Source organism: Myotis brandtii, unplaced genomic scaffold (genome assembly GCF_000412655.1).
Source record: "Myotis brandtii unplaced genomic scaffold, ASM41265v1 scaffold2417, whole genome shotgun sequence".
NCBI lineage: Eukaryota > Metazoa > Chordata > Mammalia > Chiroptera > Vespertilionidae > Myotis > Myotis brandtii.
Window position 1 is genome coordinate 16,497 of NW_005359133.1, and position 22,647 is coordinate 39,143.

Sequence of the window (22,647 nt, forward strand, 5' to 3'; positions counted from 1 at the left end):
GAGCTGACTCAGCCCCTGGGCTAGGGAGGCCCCGCCCACCTACTACTTGGGGATCTGCCCTGCAGGGCTTCAGTCAGGTTGCCCAGGGCCAGGCAGGGACAGTATAGTGACTCACCAGAGAACTGCCATGGAGGCCGGAGGCCACACACCAAGTGGCCAGATCCAACAGCATTGGAGCGAAATCCAGCAAACTCCGCAAACAGCAAATGCAGAAGTTTTTTTGTTTTGGGGGGCTTTGGCTTTTCTTTCTCTTTTTTCTCTCTTTTTTTCATATTCTCCTATTGCTATATTTCATTTGAGTCTATTTTGTCTCTTTCTCTTTACTTTTATAAAATTTTTAATTTAAATTTTTTCCTTTCTCTTTTCTTTCCGTATTCTATATTTTATTCATTATTATTACTTTTTAGGTTATTATTATTTTATTTCTTTTTTTACCTTTTATTTTTCATAGTTATCCTATTTCTGGTCTCTTCCTTCTTTGCTTTCATATTCTCTTTTAATTCTTTTGGTCTTGTGTCTTTCATGCAGGGGTGTTTTTTGTTTTTTGAGTCTTTTTGATATGGTTGTTTTTAAAAAATATGAAAATATGTTGTGTTGGGTTTGGTCTGGTTTTGCCTTGTTGTGTTCTGTCAGCACCTTTATAACATTGGCATGCTTGGTCAGGGTTGAGACTCAGTGTCAATAAACCTGAGGGCTGAGCCCACCTACAAATGGGACAACAGCAATCAAGACCCAAATTCAACAGAAGAGCCCACATAACCCATACCACCGTCATTCCTAGAGCACCCAGCTCAGAAGATCAAGGAAACTGCATGACTGCAGCCCACAGGACACCTACATAAGGCCACCATCCAAGACTCGGAGTCATAGCATACCTACCTAAAACAGCAATCTTGAGAAAGAAGAACAAAGTTGGAGGGATCACAATACTGGATATCAAACTATACTACAAAGCCACTGTAATCAAAAAAGTCTGGTACTGGCACAAGGACAAATAGATCAATAGAACAGAACAGAGAGCCCAGAAATCAACATGCACCATTATGGGCAATTAAGTTGGTTTTTTTTAATCCTCATCTGAGGATATCTTTTTCCATTGCTTTTCAGAGACAATGGAAGGGAGGCAGAAGAGGCAGAGAGAGAGAGAGACAGAGACAGATAAACATTGATGAGAAAGTGACACATCCACTGGTTGCCTACCACACGAGCTCGAGCAGGGGGTAGGGAGCTGTTCCAATTATCTATGGGAACGTATGCACAGGTGACCCAGAGCGCCTCATTTGGATATACCAATACAGACGTCAAAGGGTACTTACTATTAATTAATATGGCCGAGCTTAACCAAAAACTAAGAAGAGAGAAGACACAGGAGATAAACAATGCAAGAAATCACACAGGTTTATTTACCAGAGAGCTGATGGGTTTCAGTCCTTGGCAGGCCACCTGGAGACACTCGCTGACAGGGACACACGGGGTCGTCAAAATACGCCGCGGCAAGGAGCTCGGTCTCTTGACTCAAAGAGAAGCCTCTAACAGTTTGGGCTCAGGCAGAGCAGGAACAGCAGTTTGGCAGTTTCCAGGGTGGAGGAGAATGGCTTGTCTGTGGAGGATCAGACAGACGTCTGACTGCTGCTGTGAGGGTCCTTCTTTTATGCCCCATGGGTGGGCTTCTTCAGTGTCTCATATCAGTGTGCTCAGGTGGCCTTCTGGGATTATCAGGATACACACGCAGGGGGTTACAAGGTACTTATCAGGAGTGCACACGCAAGGAGTTTTTTACAAGTTATTTGTCAGGAGTTAGCATGCAGGGCGTTACCAGTTACTTATCAGGGTCTCACACACACACACACACACACACACACACACACACACACACAAGTTAAGTTTCTCTTCTGAGTAAAGTTTAAAATAGGGTCTCTCCACACACACACACAAATTAAGTTCCTCTTCTAAGTAAAGTTTAAAATTCACTCTAATAAAAAAATGAAATTTGATTATACTATCTTATACTAACTAAACTTATTACTATAATAGGAGCAAACCCACAACCAAGGTCTGTGCCCTTGACTGGGAATCGAACCTGAGACCCTTCAGTCCTGGGGCCAATGCTTTAATCACTGAGCACACCAGCCAGGGCTGGTCAATTAATTTTTGAAAGGAGGCAAGAACATACAATGGAGTAAAGACAGTATCTTCAATAAATGGTGTTGGGAAAATTGGACAGATACGTGAAAAAATATGAAACTAGACCAACTTACATCATACACAAGAATAAACTCAAAGTGCATAAAAGACTTAAATGTAAGTCAAGAAACCATAAGAATCCCAGAAGAAACCATCGGCAGTAAAATCTCAGACATCTCATGTAGCAAAATTTTCTTACATCTTCTAGGGCAGTGACGGCAAACCTTTTGAGCTCGGCGTGTCAGCACTTTGAAAAACCCTAACTTAACTCTGGTGCCATGTCACATATAGAAATTTTTTGATATTTGAAACCATAGTAAAACAAAGATGTATATTTCTGATATTTATTTTATATATTTAAATGCCATTTAACAGAGAAAAATCAACCAAAAAAATGAGTTCGCGTGTCACCTCTGACACGCGTGTCAAAGGTTCGCCATCACTGTTCTAGGGCAAGAGAAACAAAAGAAAAAAATAAAACAAATAGGACATCAAACTATAAAGCTTCTCTACTGCAAAAGAAGCCATCACCTAAATCAGTGGTTCTCAACCTTCTGGCCCTTTAAATACAGTTCCTCATGTTGTGACCCAACCATAAAATTATTTTCGTTGCTACTTCATAACTGTAATGTTGTTAATGTTATGAATCGTAATATAAATATCTGATATGCAGGATGGTCTTAGGCGACCCCTGTGAAAGGGTCATTCGACCGCCAAAGGGGTCGAGACCCGCAGGTTGAAAACCGCTGACCTAAATGAAAAGAGAACCCAAGAATCAAAGAACAAATTCGCCAATAATATATCTGGTAAGAGGTTAATTTCCAAAATATATAAAGAACTCATACAACTCAACAAAAGGGAAACAATCCAATTAAAAAATGGGCAAAGCATCTGAATAGACACTTCTCCAAAGAGTATATACAGATGGCCAAGCGACATATGGAAAAAATGCTCAACATCACTAATCATCAGAGAAATGCAAATTAAAACTATAATGAGGTACCACCTCACACCTGCCAGAATGGCTACCATCAACAAATCAATAAACAACAAGTGCTGGCAACGATGCAGAGAAAAGGGAACCCAGTGTACGCATGGTGGGAATGCAGACTAGTGCAGCCACAATGAAAAACAGTACAGAGTCTCGCCTAAAAATTAAAAGTGGAACTGCCATTTGACCCACTTCTGGGAATATATTCTAAGAATCCCAAAACACCAATCAGAAAGAATGTATGCATTTCTATATACATAGCAACATTATTTACAATAACTAAGGCCTAGAAACAGTCCAAGTGCCCATCAGTAGGTGAGTGGATAAAAACCTGTGGTATATTTACACAATGAAATACTATGCAACTGTAAAAAAGAAGGATCTCTCATACCTCTGCAAGAGCATGGATGGACCTGGAGACCATTATGCTAACTGAAATAAGCCAGTCAGAGAAAGAAAAATATCACATGATCTCACTTATATGTGGAATCTAAAGAACAAAATAAATTGAACTAAATAGGTCCAGAGGGATGGGTGTATGGAACAGACTGACAGATCTCAGAGAGGAGGGGAGTGGGGGTAGGGGAGGGATAGAAAGAGATTAACCAAAGAACTTATATGCATACTAGTGGCCCAGTGCACGAATTCGTGAACATTAAAAGGAAATTAATTAGAATAAATATTTTAATATCGCTATTCGCCCTTTCTCTATAATAGAAGTGACAACCAAATTCACAATCAATCAAAACACAAGCATGCAATTGGCACCAGTGAGAGCTTTATATGTATCATACATGTGCAAGTCAACTTAGCCTTTTATAGATATAGAATAAACTTGCTTAATTAGACCTGCTTTCTGATTTAGTTAAACTTTTTCCAGCCCAGTGAAGCACCCCAACTTCTCTTTCAGGTAATTGTCAGCAACACAGCAGTAAATATCAACACAAAGCAGATTATTATTATAGATCACACAGGGAGAAGAAAGAGTAAAATATTTAACTGCAGCCGTGTCTGATTATATTATGTGCAGTGAGAAAACCTGAAGTCATTTTCAAGGCCCACCATTTCTTACTTCTTTTCAGTCGGGTCAAGTTTCTAAATCTCTGTTTTCTGGCTAATGAAAAGAAAATAGGACTCTATCAAGTCTCCTATCTACCTACTCCAGGACTTCAGTGAGGATCAAATGAGATGAGGCATGGGAAAATGGTTCACAGACATTTGGTTAAAGTGTAAAATGTTTCCACATGGCTATAAAGCAAGTCATGTTCCTGGGCTGAAGAAACTCCAAGGAGTCTAGTCACTAGGGAGAGGAAGCTGGGCATTGCTACGTGACATCATTACCCAACACCCACAGTGACTGTTTCCAGGATGGGCTGGGCTGTGGGTCACATTTCATGCCATAGGGTCTGCATGGCTGTGATTTGGTGGGCTGTTGCTCCGGGGTGGTGGTGGGGCCTGTGTCCCACTTGGGGGAAGCTGAGTGTTGCTTTGTGAGTGCCAGATCTGCAGTGCCATTTATTTTTAAATGGCCAATGTGCATCATCGCAGCTCCTGCATTGAGCGTCTGCCCCATGGTGGTCAGTACATGTCATAGCGACCAGTTGGATGGTCAGACACTTAGCATAACAGATTTTTATATAGAGAGATATGCATAGTCCAAGGACACAGACAATAGTGTGGTTAAGGCCTGGGGTGGGGCGGGGTCTGGGTGGAGGGGGGAAGTGGAGTAAAAATAAGGGACATATGTAATATTGCCAACAATAATAAATAAACTTTAAGAAAAAAGCATCTAATGAGCTGGGATCCAGAGAGACAAGTCATCCCAAACCTGAGGAAAATGCCATACAGTACATAAAATTCATGTAATTTTATTTTGTAGAGTTTAATGCATGTTTTATAATTGATTAATATTTATAAACAAACAAACTCCAGTTTAATCAAAATGAACTTTCATTTTTATGGTAAGTAGTCTTTTCCTAAAAATTAACTTATATAACTTGTTTGGAAAAAACTATACTATATTGGCCATTTTGTAAATATGATAAGATAATTAATACTACATGTTGTACAAACCTCCAAATTTCAGTGGCTTTTTTTTTGACAATTAAATGCCTTTATTGCAAAGCTGCATATATTTTTAAATTAAAATGGAACAGTTAAGAAGATAATAAAATATAAATGTTGACTTAGATTACCATATATAATGATGACAAAAGTCTGAGAAATGTAGGTTGATGAAGACAATTTGAGTCAAAGATACAACTCTTTACAGCATTTCTTTCACTGCTGCTAAGAGAGAATCGAAACATTCTGTGACTGTAGAGAAGTCCGCATTTCTTGGTGAGTGCAGCAAGTCTTGTGTTCTTTACATGTGGAGAAATTGTCCTGAAGGAGCTGACCACTGTGTACAGCGTGTGGAGTGTAGAGAGCGCCTGAGAAGGCACATGGGCATTTCTTTAGTTATTGTCAGCTGAATCCAGTGGCATTGGCAAAGCCACGTCCTGGAAACACACTTTGCCAAAAGGCAGGAGTGTTGTCAGCTTGACCTTCAGCCCAGGTGCCAGGGAGTGGGTTTTGTTATTTAAATCCAGCCAAGCACCAGGAATGAATATGACTCGAGCCTACCCAAGAATGCACATAATCTCCTATGTCTTGACTTTTAGTAAAACTTCCTGTTTTTTGCTGTATAAAATAAACACGCTGTATTGGCTCTGGGTCCTTGTCCCTGTCTCTCCATCAGAGGACAGCATTCCCACACAGCCCCAGCTTTTTCTTTCCATCTCTGTGACTGTCTCTTTCTTTCATTTTCTCAATCCTGAGCCGCCCCTACTCAGGAACCTGACCACTCTCTAGCCGCGCTGGACATGGAGAAGAGAGAAATATTCACAGTCGAGGAGGAGGAGTCCAGCCTAGGGATGCATCCACTGGTCTCAGGGATCCTCAGGTGGAGGTGGAGGCAGGCAGCACAGCAGGCAGCTGGAGAGGCCCAAGTGGAGAGGAGGGAACAGTGCTGCTTTAGGACCCAGGTCCACCTCTGAGGAGGGGACCATCAGGGTGTGGCTCCTGGCGTCCTGGCAGGTTTGGAACAGCAGCTTGTGAAGTGGAGATTTTCACAGCCTCTTCCAGGTACCTGAGGGTCTTTAGCATCTCCACCATCTCCTCCTCTTGTCTGGAGCATTTGGATCTCTCTCCCTTCAGTTTGTGAACCAGGGATGTAATTTCCTGCTTCAGCGCCCAGTAGGTCATGGTCGCTTTTCTGCAAGCGTGGGCAAGGCTGGGTATATTTAATGACTCTTTCTCACGCCTGGCATTGTCTAAGGATGACTCTATCCCCCTGCACTACTCTTTAACCGCGCTCAACTTAATGAGTTGGCATTTCTCCTCCATCTGTCTGGCCAGTGCCTTTGCCAGGTGCACTTCACGTCTTACATAGGTTGACTCTGAACAGATGGAACAAATCTGACTATAAATATGAGATCCACCAAGAAGCCTTTGACAGATGGACACACAAATATCTCCCATTGGAGGACGTGGACAGGGAGGCGTGGACTCTGGCCAGCAGCCCCACAGCCTCTTCGCCCAATAATGGGCCCTGAGCCCAGCTCTATAGAGGACCATAGCACCTCCATAGACCATCAAAACAGGACAGCTGGGTCACCATGGAGCCTCCAGCCACAACAGAATCCATGACACCCCAACATTCCACCTGGAACCAGCCAGCAAGGGTGACCCTAATTGGTCATCAGTGATATGGTTGAGATAGGGGAAGATTTGTAAAAACATATGCCAAAAGTCCAATGACATTCAGTAGTCATCACCATGTATGTTTTTGTGTCAATATAAATTAAAATATAGTGAAAATAGCAACAAAAATTATCAATGCTAATGACAGAACTATTCTATTTAAAGTGATATGTTTTTCACAATCACTTTTGTTTGTTCATTTAACATTGTAGATCAGGGGCTTATTTTTAATGATTGCTCATCTGGGAATGCCATGAGACATGACTTAAATTTGTTTTGACTTCTAGGGTGACCAGAACAATGATACTCAGATCTTTGCACTGGCAATACTATTGAGTAGTACCTTTGTTTACAACACCATGAACAAAATTGACCAGAGGGCTATCGATCTATTGCAGTATCCTTTTATGATCCAGGATGGCACCAAAGCCAGAGAAAACTCTTCTATCCACCAGCTGTGTTTATGAACCTTTTGAATCAAACACAAAAATAAAAACGCGATAAACATTAAAAGTACAAGAAAAACAGCCCTTATACTTACTGAGGTTATGAAGAATTGGTTACAACCAAAAGAGAACATAATGGTATAAGGATGTAAGGAATGCAATATGGCTTAGATTCAGTCCTATTTCCAACCAGTTTTCCTTAATTATATCTCAGTTATGTAATAGAACTGTCAAATCAGCTCAGGACAGTTTCTCCACCTGATCTTGATGGGGTTGAAGATGCAGCAGATGCTGTGAACTTCTGTCCAGACTTAGTGTGGACTCTGAGAGATTTCTACCTTTCCCTGGAAGCAGACGGGAAACACATCACAGCAGATGACTACCTGGAGAACTCGTTGAAGCTGAAAGAAGGTAACAGGGACTTTAATTTCGGAAAGAGAGAGAGAAGTAATATAAGAATATCTCTATGTGTAAGTGGTTACATTTATAGTTTCCTATATTTAATCATTTGGTTAAACTGCCAAGTAAATAATGAACCCTACTAATTTAAAGTGAACTATTAGATTCAATATGAGATTGAATTACTGAATGTTCTTGGAGTAAATTACTTTCTTCCTTTCTCTGATGGGTTACCTTTTAACTTTTTGCTTAGAGTTTATAGAGATGTGTTGAAATAGATAACATCAGTTTAAAGGCAAATTTATTCATGGGAAATACATTAAAATGAATGCTAGTTCTATACTAAATAAAACCCATTTTTTTTCTTCCCCAGACACTGATGAAAATCATAAAAATTTCAATTTGCCCCGTCATTGCATACAGACATTCTTTGCAAGAAAGAAATGCTTTGTCTTTGACTCTCCCACTCACCGGAAGAAGCTTGCCCATCTTCCAACACTTCATAACAATGAACTGGATCCTGACTTTGTGCAACAAGTGGCAGATTTCTGTTCCTACATCTTTCACCATTCCAAGGCAAAAACTCTTTCAGGAGGCATCAAAGTTAATGGGCCTCGTGAGTACCTTCTTTAGGATTTTCCTTCAACTCAACATAAAGAATGGGGCACTGTTAAAAGTTTTTCCTTTCACTGTCTATGTTGAAAATCCTTCATCAGTTATGACCAAGAAAATTACATACATCACATTTTTAAGTTCCAGTGGATACCCAAAACATTCCTACTGATTTTTTAAGTAATGCCTCTAATCTAGGATAAAATAGCAATATCATCTGAAGAAAAGATAAAGTTAAAGAGTTCTATTCATAAGTGATCCATTGGACTAACCACATGAGTTGGCAACATTTATTCCATGAATATAATGGATACTTATTATGTGTCACAGCCTTAGATAAGCACAAGATAACATATAGGTTCTCTGTTAAATTGGAACGTACTTGATATAAACATTAAGTAAACAGAGGCTCAAGTTGTCTAGAGCTTTAAAGGAAATCTAAGAAAGCATCTTGGACCAGATTTTTTTCTCTAAAGTCACTATGCCTCAGAACTCTATGAATGATTGCTATACTCTTGAGCAATGACTTTCAACCAGTGTGCCTCAATAATTCTTAAAACATGCAATATCCGACTATTTAGTCAGGGGCACTGACTTCTTTTCCTTTAGAATGTCAAATAAAAATATGATAACAGTCAACACAATAGCCAACCGGTATGAATGAATCTAAATTATACCTATTTTTTTTGTCAGATCAGGAAAAAAAAAACCCACATATTTTGGTGTGCAGCACAATTTTAGTAATAGTTTATGTTTGCCATGAGATGGAAAAGGTTGAAAATTGATGTTCTAGGAGAATGGTGAATGCAAACAAAAGTATGCAAGGGACAAGGAAGACAAATAGGAAAGTTCTAACAAAGAGTAAAGGCGAGCCAGTCTAATTTTCTCACTTTGTGTTTTTTCAGCTAATACTCTTACCAGCTTTACATACTGAAGTGGAAGAGAAAAGGGAATTCTGAAGGAAAATGAAACCTGAGGAAGCGAGAAAGAAAGGAAAGAATAAAGAGGCCAGAAAGGCCTATAGCAATCTAATAAAATGAATAGGCATAACTTTAACCATTTACTCATTTCTCAATAGAAAAAGGATGGCATGAGGATGATTACATAGAGCTTGATATTTCTCCTTTAAACACTTTCTTTTCCCAAAGAAAGATCTGGCTTCTTAGTCATACAATTTTCAAAAACAAAACAAACAAACAAAAAGCACATATTTGAGCCACTTGAACACTATGCAGAATACTGAAAAAGCTCAGGCAATGCATTGTTAAATTAACATTCTCAGAACTATCCAATTTTAGAGCATGCCCTCTTTTTCTGCAAATAATGCAAGCATCTCTTTCTCCTGTGAAGGTCTAGAAAGCCTGGTGCTGACCTATGTCAATGCCATCAGCAGTGGGAACCTGCCCAGCATGGAGAATACAGTCTTGGCCTTGGCCCAAATCAAGAATTCAGCTGCAGTACAAAAAGCCATTGCCCACTATGACCAGCAGATGGCCCAGAAGGTGCAGCTGCCCACGGAAAACCTCCAAGAGCTGCTGGACCTGCACAGGACCAGTGAGAAGGAAGCCATCGAAGTCTTCATCAATAATTCCTTCAAGGATGTGGACCAAAGGTTCCAGAAGGAATTAGAGGTAATTAATATTCTTTGCTCTGCTCCTGGGGCTTACATGTAATACAAGTATTGCTATGAAATGCAAAATGGGGACTTAAGAAAAGCAATTCTTACTAGACTGAAAAATAATGACTCTTATATGATCAAGATATCACTTTTATTCTGAAAACAAACAAACAAGCAACATGTAACTACTCTGGGTTGTATGGATTTTAATACTTTCACACACTCACAACTCACCATGTTATAACCATGGACTAATTTTTTTAAATTAATCTTATTCTTTAAAAATTACATCCATAAAGTATTAATTAACTTTCCTTTTATATTAATCAAGTACACAGAATTGCCAAATGGTTCTACTAAAATATCATGTCTCCAGATTTCATAGCATCCACTCATATCATTCTAGCCAATTATTCCACTCCACCTCCTTGTTGGGAGTCCAAGGCCCAGGAAAATACAGAAACAAGGAATGGTTGTAAATGAGTAGGTTGTACAAAAAATTAGGGCTTGAGGTTAGATATCTGTAGTCTGAAGATCACATCTAAAGCAGAAATATCAAGAGAAATGGGTTTCAGGAGATTTGGAAACAAAACTAAAGTCATTTTTCTATACCATAACATCCTTGGAACTTTCCTAGGCTTGATAGTTCTCTAGTTTCTAGAAAATCAATAGAGATTCTGTCTGAGAATCACTTGTAGAAATACTGAAGTATCGCTAACATCTTTTCCATGGGCTTTTGTCCCTTTGAAGACCCTGCTGGAAGCAAAACAAGATGACTTTCGTAAGCAGAACTTGGAGGCATCATCAGATCGTTGCTCAGCTTTACTTCAAGATATTTTTGGTCCTCTAGAAGAATATGTGAAGCAGGGGGTTTACTCAAAGCCTGGAGGGCACCGCCTCTTCATTCAGAAGAGAGAAGAGCTGAAGGCAAAGTACTATCAGGAGCCCAGGAAAGGAATACAGGTATTCCTTGTTTCATGCATTAATTGTGGGAAATTGTTCGGGGTTTGGAGTGGGGAAGGGCTTCTTTCAAAATCCAGTGAAGACAGGAAGAGAGTATTTATACTCTAATGATAGCTGTAGAATTAAACTGAACTATCACCATAATCACCAGACTTTTACTGCAACCATCAACATTCAGTGCAACAAAGGGACATTTTTGGTTACATAGGACAGAATTGCAGTAATTGAAACGAACAGGAAAAAAGAGTAATTCATTGGCTTACATAAAACATTTAAATTTAGTTGCAACTACAGCTACCTTCAGGAATTTAAACAATGTCATCAATTTCCCCTTTCCTTTTTTTCTTTCCAACTCCCACTTAGTTTTCTGTTCTGTTTTCCTACTGGCTTCATCCTCAGGCATGGCAGCAAAGAGGACACCAACATCTTCAAGCTTAACTAGATCTTTTGCCCTCAGTCTCAGAGGAGAGAGAGCATTTCCCCAGCACCCGTATCCATCTCTAAAACATCCATGTTGAGCTTTTTCTCACCTGCACCAAATTTTGTACCCAGTGAACTTGGGTGCTCTGATGAGCCAGCCCAGAGTTTGTGCCCACTCCTGTGACAGAAGAGGCTTGATTGACAGTTCCACCGAGTGCACGCTGAGCAGTTCTGGGGAGGAAAAGATGCTGGGAAGAAAAATAAATAAAAAGGTTTACAACATGCCCAATCACCGTTTCCTACTTTTCACTGTATGGCTTTGGGGTCCTAGGCTGAAGAAGCTCTGCAGAACTATTTACAGTCCAAGGAGTCTGTGAGTGATGCCATTCTACAGACAGATCTGGCTCTCACCGCGAAGGAAAAGGAGAGGAAAGGTGAGAGGAAAATGGAAGAAATGCAAGATAGAACTTTCTGTACATTTTCAATTAACTTGGCCTGGTTTACCTGGGATCTTCAGACTAGAGCAAGAATGGCAAAGATGACTTTTTGCTCCTCAAGCTTTATCTGGGTGGGTGTGTACTGTCATCTGAAAAGGCAAAATGGCCCCAGGGAATTTTCTCTATGAAGCAGTAATAAGCAATAAGAGCAGGAGACAGAAGGAAGGGACACTTTAATCCTATAGGAGTTTGTCATTTTCTTCTTTCTCAGAAGCATATTTGAAAGCAGAGGCTGCAAAGGCTGAAGCACGAAGGTTGGAGGAGATTCAAAGGCAGAACCAGCAAATGATGGAGGAGAGGGAGAGACAGCATCAGGAGCAACTGAGACAAATGGAGATAAACAGAGCCCAACAGCTGGCACAGGAACAGATGGCTCGGGAACGTCAGCTCCAGGTACTCACCCGTTATTTCATCTCATCATTTTAATCACATCTCTCTCTCTGTATTGATTAGAGCGTGAAACAGTGACAAAGAGGGAGAGACAGCATAACTTTATGGCTCAGGGCAAGGACTCTGGAGTCAGACAGCCTGGTAAGAATCCCAGCTCCACATCTTACTAAATATATGGTTTGGGCCAGTTATCTGTCCCTTAGTTTCCACTTGTGGAAAGTGGAGACAGTAATAACACTTCTTTTATAGGGTATTTTAATAGTTAAGTGAGTAAATATTTGTGTTTAGATTAGTGCTGAGCACAGAATAAGCACTGTACTTTGTAAATAAGGATATTTCTAACTCACAGTAGTCTTTTTTGTTAAGTGGTTAATTGCTATAGAAAATCTTTTACTTTGGTCGTAGATTACTTTGTTAAATTGATTTCATATTATGTCCCTGTCTTTGCCTCAACTGTCACTGATTCTGAGGCTTTTAACTTGCAGAGTTTGTTTCAGCCAAGCCCTTATTATCATCATCACTGAATAAGCAGTAGTTCCTACGCAGCAAGTACTGTACAAAGTACTTTATGCACATTCTCTCATCTAATCTGTTCATTGTGAAGCAGAACCATTATGTCCCCATTTTTCTCATTAAAAACATTAGGTTCCAAAGAGATAACTAAATGTCACTATCACACAGCCTAGAAAGTTATCCAAACTGCCTTCCCAGAGAATGAGAACTGCCGTGTTTTTATTTCTGCAAACCGAGTATGAATTCTTACATGAACACTTCCCCCAGGGTGACCCGTCTACCTGTAGGTCCTAGTTTTCCAGAAGCTCCAAGACATTTTTGTGAATACAGATCTACACTAAAGGGCAGAATGGTCAACCTGGGGTTTTTGCTCTCCTCAGTCTTTCATCCACTCCTGCCCTATAACTGTGGAGACTGGAAACAAATTCCCTGATCTAAGGCTCAGACGCCTCACCTGATTGTGATTGTCACTTTGACACCCAGTTGTTGTATTAGCCTTTCCTCAAAGAATTAGATCTGACATTCCTCTGCGTAGAAATGAAAACTGAAGTCAAGATGTGACTCAGATTGCCCAAGGAGGAAGGGAGAAGGGACCTCAGGATGCAATTCTTGAAACACCAATCCTTCAGGAATTGAGAGATGGTGATGTTTCTGCAGCTAGAGGAAGAGATATGGGAGAATTGTTACTGATGGCTTAAAATAAGTGAGGATATGCCTGGTTTGGCTCAGTAGATAGAGCATTGGCCTGCAGACTGAAGGGCCCTAGGTTAGATTCTGGTCAAGGGCACATGCCAGGTTGTGGGCTAGATTCCTAGTAGGGGGCATGCAGGAGGCAGCCGATCAATGATTTTCATCATTGATGTTTCTATCTCTCTCTCCCTTTCCCTCCCTCTCTGAAATCAATCAAAAATATGTTTTTAAAAAATAAGTGAGGATAGTCAATGATTTTGGCTTATCCTCCCCACCCCGCACTCCCAGTGATGTGAATATTACTTTTTGTTAAGCTCTTTAGTTTTATTTGTCACTCTTCAGGAAGAGGCTGCAAAGCAGAGGGAGAGAGAAGAGGCTGAAATAAGAAGACTTCAGAATGAAATTCAGCAGCTACAGCAAGCAAAATCACGAAATGATGATTGTATCTTACTCTAAAGCTAAACACCTGAACTTCTTTTCATGTTCACTTTCCACTGAAGATAGAAAGAAACAAGAAACTATAAAACATGACAAATTACCATTTAAATAAATGTTATAATAATTATATCAAACTTTTGTACTGTTACTAAGTTATGATGCCCATAATTGGTAAAATGTACATTTCAATAGTTTCAATGATGATTACTTCCTTGAAAAGATTATGAATTGTATAACAGAGGGCATTTGATCACTGCATTTATTTGGTAGAGATAGTGGGCTGGTTCTCTCTGGGGAAACTTCCTCTTCTACCTCAATGCCATCCCTCTAATTTTCTCTGGGGGGATTGAAAGTGACCTAGGGGGTGTGTGGTTCACAATAGGCTCAGTCAAATGGGACTTGATCAACATCTTGAACTCACTCAGGTGGGCAGCACTCCTGTCAAGTGGTCATATGCTGGATGCCATTGCAGGGAGTCATCACTTTACCTAGCTTCTTAGCAGCGACAATGTTCGGTTCTCAACTGTGTGGAGGCAGTCAGTCTATGGGAAGTGATGTGATTACTGGTCATGCTCAGTAGAGTTTGCTTAGGGAGAGTCTAAACTGTAAGCAAATAGCACTGTAATGAAGTAGAGGTGCTCTAGAAGTTAGAAAGAACTTTCGGTATGGAAATTGTGTCATAGGCCAAAGAGCTAAAGAAGCCTTTTCTTTATGTTATCCTCATCAAGGTCATAACTTAAACAGGACTTTTCATATCAAAAAGCAGTTTATACTGAATTAAATGATTGTGTGCTATGTCTTTATAATCCTTTAGAGCCTATAAATAAATGGTCAGATAATGTGTCAAAATATCTGATGGGTCTCATTTTATTTTATGCCTGCTTATAATGGTAAAGTTAAACAATCTTAATTCTTTGCAATCATGTATGAAAACCTACTGATTTTTCTTAATATTTATGACGTATACATATATATTTGTACATATTTTTAAACATAAAGCACCATAAAAAGTTTTAAATAATTCTACCACTTTGTTTCCCCAACTGTGAAAAGTCTATGGGGAGGCCTCCTGAATTTCCCTAAGGGGATTAAGAATTACTTTAAAGACTGAAAATAAAACACATTTTATTACATCTTTTTATTTGCTTTCTGTTTCTTTGTTTTATCTCCAGTAAAATAGGCTTCAAAAGTTATAGAATCATTACATAAATCTCTATTTTTATTTTCCTTAAATTGACTACTTACTTATATAAGGAATTTCCCAGTTGAGTTATATGATAGGAACTTAAGCTTTTTTAGTTGCTCAAAATATAATTTACTTATTTACAAAAGAAAATGATAAATTTTAATCTTTGTCTTTTTTTCTCTTCTTAGGAGATGTTTATTATGCCAACTTCCCATATCAATAGGGCTCTGTGGTACTCAACTGTATGTCTAGATTTAAACTGAACTTCAGAAAGTACCAAAGAGCACAGCATGCTCTCCTGAGCATTTGCTTAACAGTACCCTATATTGCCTTTGCAAGTTGTATAACTCATAAAAAATAAAATGCATCTTAATATCCAAGGAAATGTCTGGTTGAAAAGAACAGCACCATCTTCAAAATAAATACTAAGTTTATTACTACCTCTGTTATAGAGATTCAAAACACACACACACACACACACACACAACTTGAGACTAAGCAAAATCGTCAGCTATCTAAGGTTCCAAGCTAGGTACTATTAACTTAGACCGTATTACATATCATCTGATTTCTAGATCAATACTTCTGTTATATCTTCAGGGAAAAAATAGTTTTTCTCCTTTCTGTTACCAGTGATCGAGAACCTTTTGAGCTCGGCGTGTCAGCATTTCGAAAAACCCTAACTTAACTCTGGTGCCGTGTCACATATAGAAATTTTTTGATATTTGCAACCATAGTAAAACAAAGATTTATATTTTTGATATTTAGTTTATATATTTAAATGCCATTTAACAAAGAAAAATCAACCAAAAAAATGAGTTCGCGTGTCATAGGTTCGCCATCACTGTTAGCCCCTCAGAGGTGCATGTTGCTTTTACCAGTGATTCACATTCTTTCCTACCAGCATTTCTGGCCTCCCTTTATCCCCAAATATTTTGATCTCATATGACTCTCTTATGAGGTGGTCATCAGGTACAAAATGACCAGAAAAGATGAACATAAGACAGTTACTTGAAGCTACCAAGAGCTAGACTACATTTTCTGACATTTACAGTGCTGCTTCTGTGAGGTCAACTGATTAAGTTTTAAATGCAAAGGCAAGGAAACAGATTCTCCCATACAGCCTCTATAAGGATGGCAGTCCTGCTAACATCTTGATTTTAGCCCCCTGAGACTCCTAACTTCAGAATTGCAAGATAATTAACTTTATTAACTTAAGTTTTAAGTCATGTGTAGTACTTTGTTACTGCAGCAATCAGAAACGAATATAACTATTAATTAATATTACCAGTAGTTACTGATACTAGCTAATAGTAATTCAGAATTTATTGTGTGCCAATTATGAGTTTTAATAATGTATTCGCTGTTCATAAGGACTCCATGAATTATAATTAACAATATTATTAATAAAATTTATTACCATTATTTATTATTAAGGTTATGGTTGTTGTTTTTGTAAAGTAGAGGAAATGAAAGCATTAGAATTAAATAAATTGTCTAAGGGCAATGCCACAGAAGGCATTTTGAAGCTAGACCCCCACATTTATAATCAACTTGTGATACTCTTTCTGGTCGTACTTAGGAAAACATAGAAATATTGAATAATATGTCAAAATTTAGGGATTAAGGCCACAGTAGTGAAAATAAAAAGCATAGTTACAAAACAGTCTTAAATGATTTACACAAAAAGTGGACAAAGAAATCTCCAGAAAGAAGTGGAGAAAACGTTGTATTGATTCTAGAATAAACTCATCATAGATAGAACAGAAAGTCCAAAAAATAGACTGTTATGAGAATTATGTAATTTAAAGATGGATTTTTTTTTCCTGGGTTAAGACAAATGGATGATCATTTGAACAAAGATAAAGTTAGACCTGGACACAGTAAAGGACATCCAATTTGATGAAAATATTGAAACATAAAAACCATAAAAATTTATTTGAGGGAACCAAATGTATGTTTTCATAAACCTACAGAGGGGAGGCCCTTTCTAAATGTGACTCAAAACCCAGCTGACTTAAATTAACAAAAATAATGTTAAATGTGACTACATAAAAAAATTTATATCCTTACTTTTGTCAAAATAAACACTACAAACAACATTATTTAAAAAATAGTAAACTGAGCCTCGCCAGCATGGCTCAGTGGTTGGGCATCAACCTATGAACCAGGAGATCAGAGTTTGATTCCTGGTCAGGGCACATGCCCAGGTTGCAGGCTCAATCTCCAATGTGGAGCATCCAGGAGGCAGCCAATAAATGATTCTCTCTCATCATTGATGTTTCTATCTCTTCCTCTCCATTCCTCTCTGAAATCAATAAAAAAAAATATTTTTTAAAAAATGGTAAACTGGGAAAAATATTTGTAACTAATGTCACAAATAGCTAATTTCTCCAATACTAGTATGTAAAGTTCTCTTGAGTAGAAAATGACAAACAATGATATAAATAAATTACAGAAAAGAAATAGTGTTTAAACATATGAAAAATACTCTCCTTTAATCATAATAAGAAAAGTACACTGAGAAATCATTTGTAGTCCATCGTCTTGACAAAAATTCACAAGTTTGACAATACATTCCACTGTCAAAGTTATGTAGTAATGAACACTTTTATCTTGTTAATGGAAATGGAAATTGTTTAAACATCAAAAGAGAGAAACCTGATGATTTCTATTGAAGTTAAAGATTATAGACATCTCACATAGTAGAATTTATACTGATATATTGCCTAGGGCAAGAGAAACAAAGGAAAAAATAAACAAATGGACTTCACCAAAATAAAAGGCTTCTGCACAGCAAAAGAAACCAGCATCAGAATGAAAAGGGAACCCACTGTATAAAAGAACATATTTGCCAATGACACATATGATAAGGAGTTAATTTCTAAAATATATAAAGTACTCATACAACTCAACAAAAGGAAAACAAACAATCCAATTTAAAAATGAGCAGAAGACCTGAATAGACATTTCTCCAAAGAAGACACAGAAATGGCCAAGAGACATATGAAAAAAATGCTCAACATAACAGATCATCAGAGAAATTCAAATTAAAATGACAATGTGGTACCACCTCACATCTGCCAGAAGGGCTATCATCAATAAATCAACAAACAACAAGTGCTGGTGAGGATGTGGAGAAAAAGGAACCCTAGTACACACTGCTGGTGGGAATGCAGACTGGTACAACCACTATGGGAAACAGTGTGGAGTTTCCTCAAAAAATTAAAAATGGAACTGCCATTTTACCCAGTGATCCCACTTCTAGAAATATACTCTAAGAATCCCAAAACACCAATCAGAAAGAATATGTGCACTTGTATGTTCATAGCAGCATTATCTACAAAAGCTAAGATCTGGAAAAGGCCAGTGCCCATCAGTAGATGAGTGGATAAAAAATCAGATACATTTATACAATGAAATATTATGCAGCAGTAAAAAAAGAAGGATCTATTACCCTTTGAGACAACATGGAAGGACTTGGAGATTATTATGCTAAGAAAAATAAGCTAGTCAGAGGAAGACAAATATCACATGATCTCACATATATGTATGTGATACCTAATGAACAAAATATACCAATGAACAAAATAGATCCAGAGATATGAAAGCATGCAACAGAGTGATATCTCAGAGGGAAGGGTAGGGGGCAGGAAGAGATTAACCAAATAATTTATGTAAATATATGCATAATTCATGGTCACAAACAATAGTGCAGTGAAGGCCTGGGGAGGGTGCAGGATTAGGGAGGAAATGGGAGCAGGGTGGAGGTGGTCAATGTTGGGGGGGGGGGGCGAGGTGACATCTATAATACTTTCAAGAGTAAAGATAAAATTTTTAAAAAGACATTTAAAAAAGTACAAACTATTATGTCTATTCTACCAATAATTCCACACTTATATGAAGGAAAATATATACAAGGTTTTTCACTGGAGGAAATGTATGGAATTGAAATTAGAAATAAGCAAAATATCTATACTAATAAAAGCCTAGGTGGTCCTCGCACCCTCACGCCCTCACAAGATGGCCACCCCCATGTCATCACAAGATGGTCACCCCCACGTCGTCACAAGCTGGCCGGCAGGGGAAGGCAGTTATGGGCGATCAGGTCAGCAGGGAAGGGCAGTTGGGGGTGACCAGGCTGGCAGGGGAGTGGTTAGGGGCAATCAGTCAGGCAGGCAGGTGAGTGGTTAGGAGCCAGCAGTCCCGGATTGTGAGAGGGATGTCCAACTGCCGGTTTAGACCTGATCCCCTGCGGGTCCCAGATTGAAGAGGGTGCAGGCTGGGCTGAGGGACACCCCCTCCAGTGCATGTATTTTGTGCACCGAGCCTCTAGTCAATCTATAAGTAACTAAATAAACCATAGAAAAGTAGACATTTGAATTAAAAAAAGGAAGCTTTCTGCATAATGTGGAAAGAGGTCAAGGTTATATTGTTACATTTTTTAAAAAGCAAGTTACAATGTGTATAGCAAGTATTTTTCTACCTTTATGCTAGAAATGGGGAGGGAAATATTTTATATTAGTGGCAATGTTATATTCTCACCATTTTTTAAAAAAATATGTTTTTATTGATTTCACAGAAGGGAAAAGAAGAGAGAGAAACATCAATGATGAGGGAGAATCATTGATCAGCTGCCTCCTGCATGCTGCATGCTGTACGCTGAACACTGAGGATCGAGCCTGCAACTCTGGCATAAGTCCAAAACAGGAATGAAAGGAGAAAATAAGAAACAAAATAGGAAGAACAAACACAAAACACATAAGAACACATATTTTAAATCCAAAATTAGATTAAATATAAATATTGTAAATTTGCATAATCCAATATGGTGCCCACTAGCCATATTTGACTGTTGAAGATTTGAAATAAGACTAGTCAAGTTGAAATGTTCTGTAAGTGTGCAATATGCATCAGATTTCTCAGGCTTAGTAAAACAAAGTATAAATTGTCTCATTAATAGCTTTTTTTGGTATTGATTATATGCTGAAATAATATCCTGGAACCTACTGGGTTAAATACAATGCATTGTTAGAATATATTTCACTAGTTTCTTTTTATTCTCTTAATGTAGTTACTTAAAAAATTTAAATTACATATGTGTCTTGTATTACATTTCTACTGGACAGAGCTGATCAAAATGCTCCAGAAAATACCAGCATTGTTTGATTGGATTAAAAGTTGAAACAAAATTCTATGTTGCAGTAAAATGAAGGAATAGAAAAAGATATATCACATAAATATTAACCAAAAGAAAGCTGGAATTGCTATATTAATATTAGACAAAATAAACTTTAAGTCCAATAGGATTAGTAGAGATAAGGATAGTAATTTCATAATGATAGATGCTTCAATTTGCCTAAAATATGTCAAGTATTTAAATTTGTGTTACATTTAAATTTAAATAGATGCCTACAGCCAATAATAAGGCTTCAAATTTATATATGGCAGAAGCTGAGAAACAGAGGAGAAATCACAATCATAGCTAGAGATTTAAAAATTGTCTCAGTAATTGTTAGAAAAGGCTAACAAAAATATAAAGCCAAAAAATTGTGAGCAATAAGATTAACAAAACTGACCTAATGACTATCCATAGAACATTGCACCCAACATTTGCAGGGTATATTCTTTTTTTTATTATTATTATTGTTTCAAATTCTAAATCTTTATTGTTGAAAGTATTGCATATATCTCCCTTTCCCCCCACTGACCTCTCCCAGCCCACCCTGCCCTCCACCCCAGGTCTTCACCACCCTATTGTCTGTGTCCATGGGTTATGCATATATGCATGAGTTCATTGGTTGATCCCTTCTCCCCCCACCACCTCACCCTCCCGTGTTCCCTCTGAGGCTTGACAATCTGTTCGATGTTTCTATGTCTCTGGGTCTATTTTTGTTCATCAGTTTATGTTGTTCATTATATTCCACATATGAGTGAGATACTTATCTTTCTCTGATTGGTTTAGTTCACTTAGCATAATGCTTTCCGGGTCCATCCATGCTGTTGCAAATGCTGAGTTCTTTCTTTTTTTCAGCTAAATAGTATTCTATTGTGTAGATGTACCACAGTTTTTTAATCCACCCATCTGCTGATGGGCACTTAGCTGTTTCTAAATCTTAGCTGTTTTCTCTGACCAGGTAAAATAATGTTAGAAATAAGGCATGTAGAAAAATTTACCATAAATATAAGATTTAAGAAATATGTTTCTAAATAGCTCAAGTAAAAATTACTATAGAAATAAAAAATCTTTTGAACTAAGTTAAAATGAAAATACTACATTTGAGCCCTACCTGGTTTGGCTCAGCCAATAGAGCATTGGCCTGCAGACTAAAGGGTCCCAGGTTCGATTCCAGTCAAGGGCACATGCAGAGGTTGTGGGCTGGATCCCCATTTGGGGGCATACAGGAGACAGCCGATTAATGATTCTCATCATTGATGTTTCTATCTCTCTCTCCCCTCTGCCTTACTCTCTGAAATCAATAAAAATATGTATTTTTTAAAAGTTCTACATTTGAAATGTGCAGGATTCAATTAAAACAATATTTATAAAAAAGTGTAGAGTGATAAATGCATACATTACAAAAGAAGATAAAATTAATATGATAAATAACCATCTCTCTCTCTCTTTCTCTGCACAGTGCAGAGTAGAGAAATAAGTGGTTTTAATCAAACAGATTTAAAGTTTGAATCCCACTTAACTATTTGCTAGTTTTGTGAAGCCCAGTGGCTTTACTTAGACATATTTCTTACCTTCATGTGGAAAATGTTTGGAATTGTGTGAGTTCAGTCTCCACTTTCTCTTTCAGGAACATGAATGCCTTCTCAAGGAGGGATTCCAGGAACAGAGCAGGAAACTTCAAAATAAGCTGAGATATTCCCAGATGAGAAGCAGAGAATCATTGTTAATGTGTAACATACTCTAAAAATCCCAAGAACATAACTTCCTAATCAGCTCCCCTCCCCTCCACTAGGAACACTTGAATTAGCAACGTCAGAAAGTTAAACAATTGCCACAAAAAATAAATTAAAATTAAAATCATGATGCTTGCAATTCTGTTGAGCCATATAGTTTGCAAAGATGAAATAAACTGAAGAGAGAACATGTTGGCAGTATTTGTCAGCTTTTTAAAAATATTGGTTATGTGTTTTGGCTCATTTTAAATATTCATTTTTTACTTCATATTTTTCAATTATTTGTTTTGAAGGAGACCATCAAATTCTATTTAATACTCCCCACCCCCACTAAATCTGGATACCCTAGTAGAAGCAAAGAAAAAAAAACCCTGCAAGTTTATGCAACAAAATATTTGTAAATATGTCTGGACTATAAAATTAGGCATTTTACACACACATACACAAACACACATACATACATGCTAGAATTTATATCGATAATGAAAAAAATCACTTTTGAAGGCAAAACAATTTTTGAAAAAAGAAAGAGAAAAAAATTGAACAAGTTAAAAAAATGAAATAAAAATAAGCAAACTACTTTCCTCTCTGAAAAGTGGGGGAGCTGGAGGGATTGAGCAAAAAAGAAAAAGAATGAAAGAGAA

The 22,647-nt window shown here is 37.9% G+C and overlaps 1 protein-coding gene across 1 annotated transcript in view; it reads left to right on the forward strand.

Moving 5' to 3' along the window:
• Window positions 1-7,210: 7,210 nt before the first annotated feature.
• LOC102244723 (guanylate-binding protein 4-like) overlaps window positions 7,211-22,647 on the forward strand; it is a gene marked incomplete at its 3' end in the record, with an annotated part of 47,712 nt that continues 32,275 nt past the window's right edge. Inside the window, 7 exon segments of the mRNA XM_014540335.1 lie at window positions 7,211-7,316; window positions 7,580-7,776; window positions 8,138-8,380; window positions 9,727-10,007; window positions 10,745-10,957; window positions 11,709-11,811; window positions 12,086-12,267. Coding sequence (XP_014395821.1) covers window positions 7,279-7,316; window positions 7,580-7,776; window positions 8,138-8,380; window positions 9,727-10,007; window positions 10,745-10,957; window positions 11,709-11,811; window positions 12,086-12,267 — 1,257 coding nt within the window.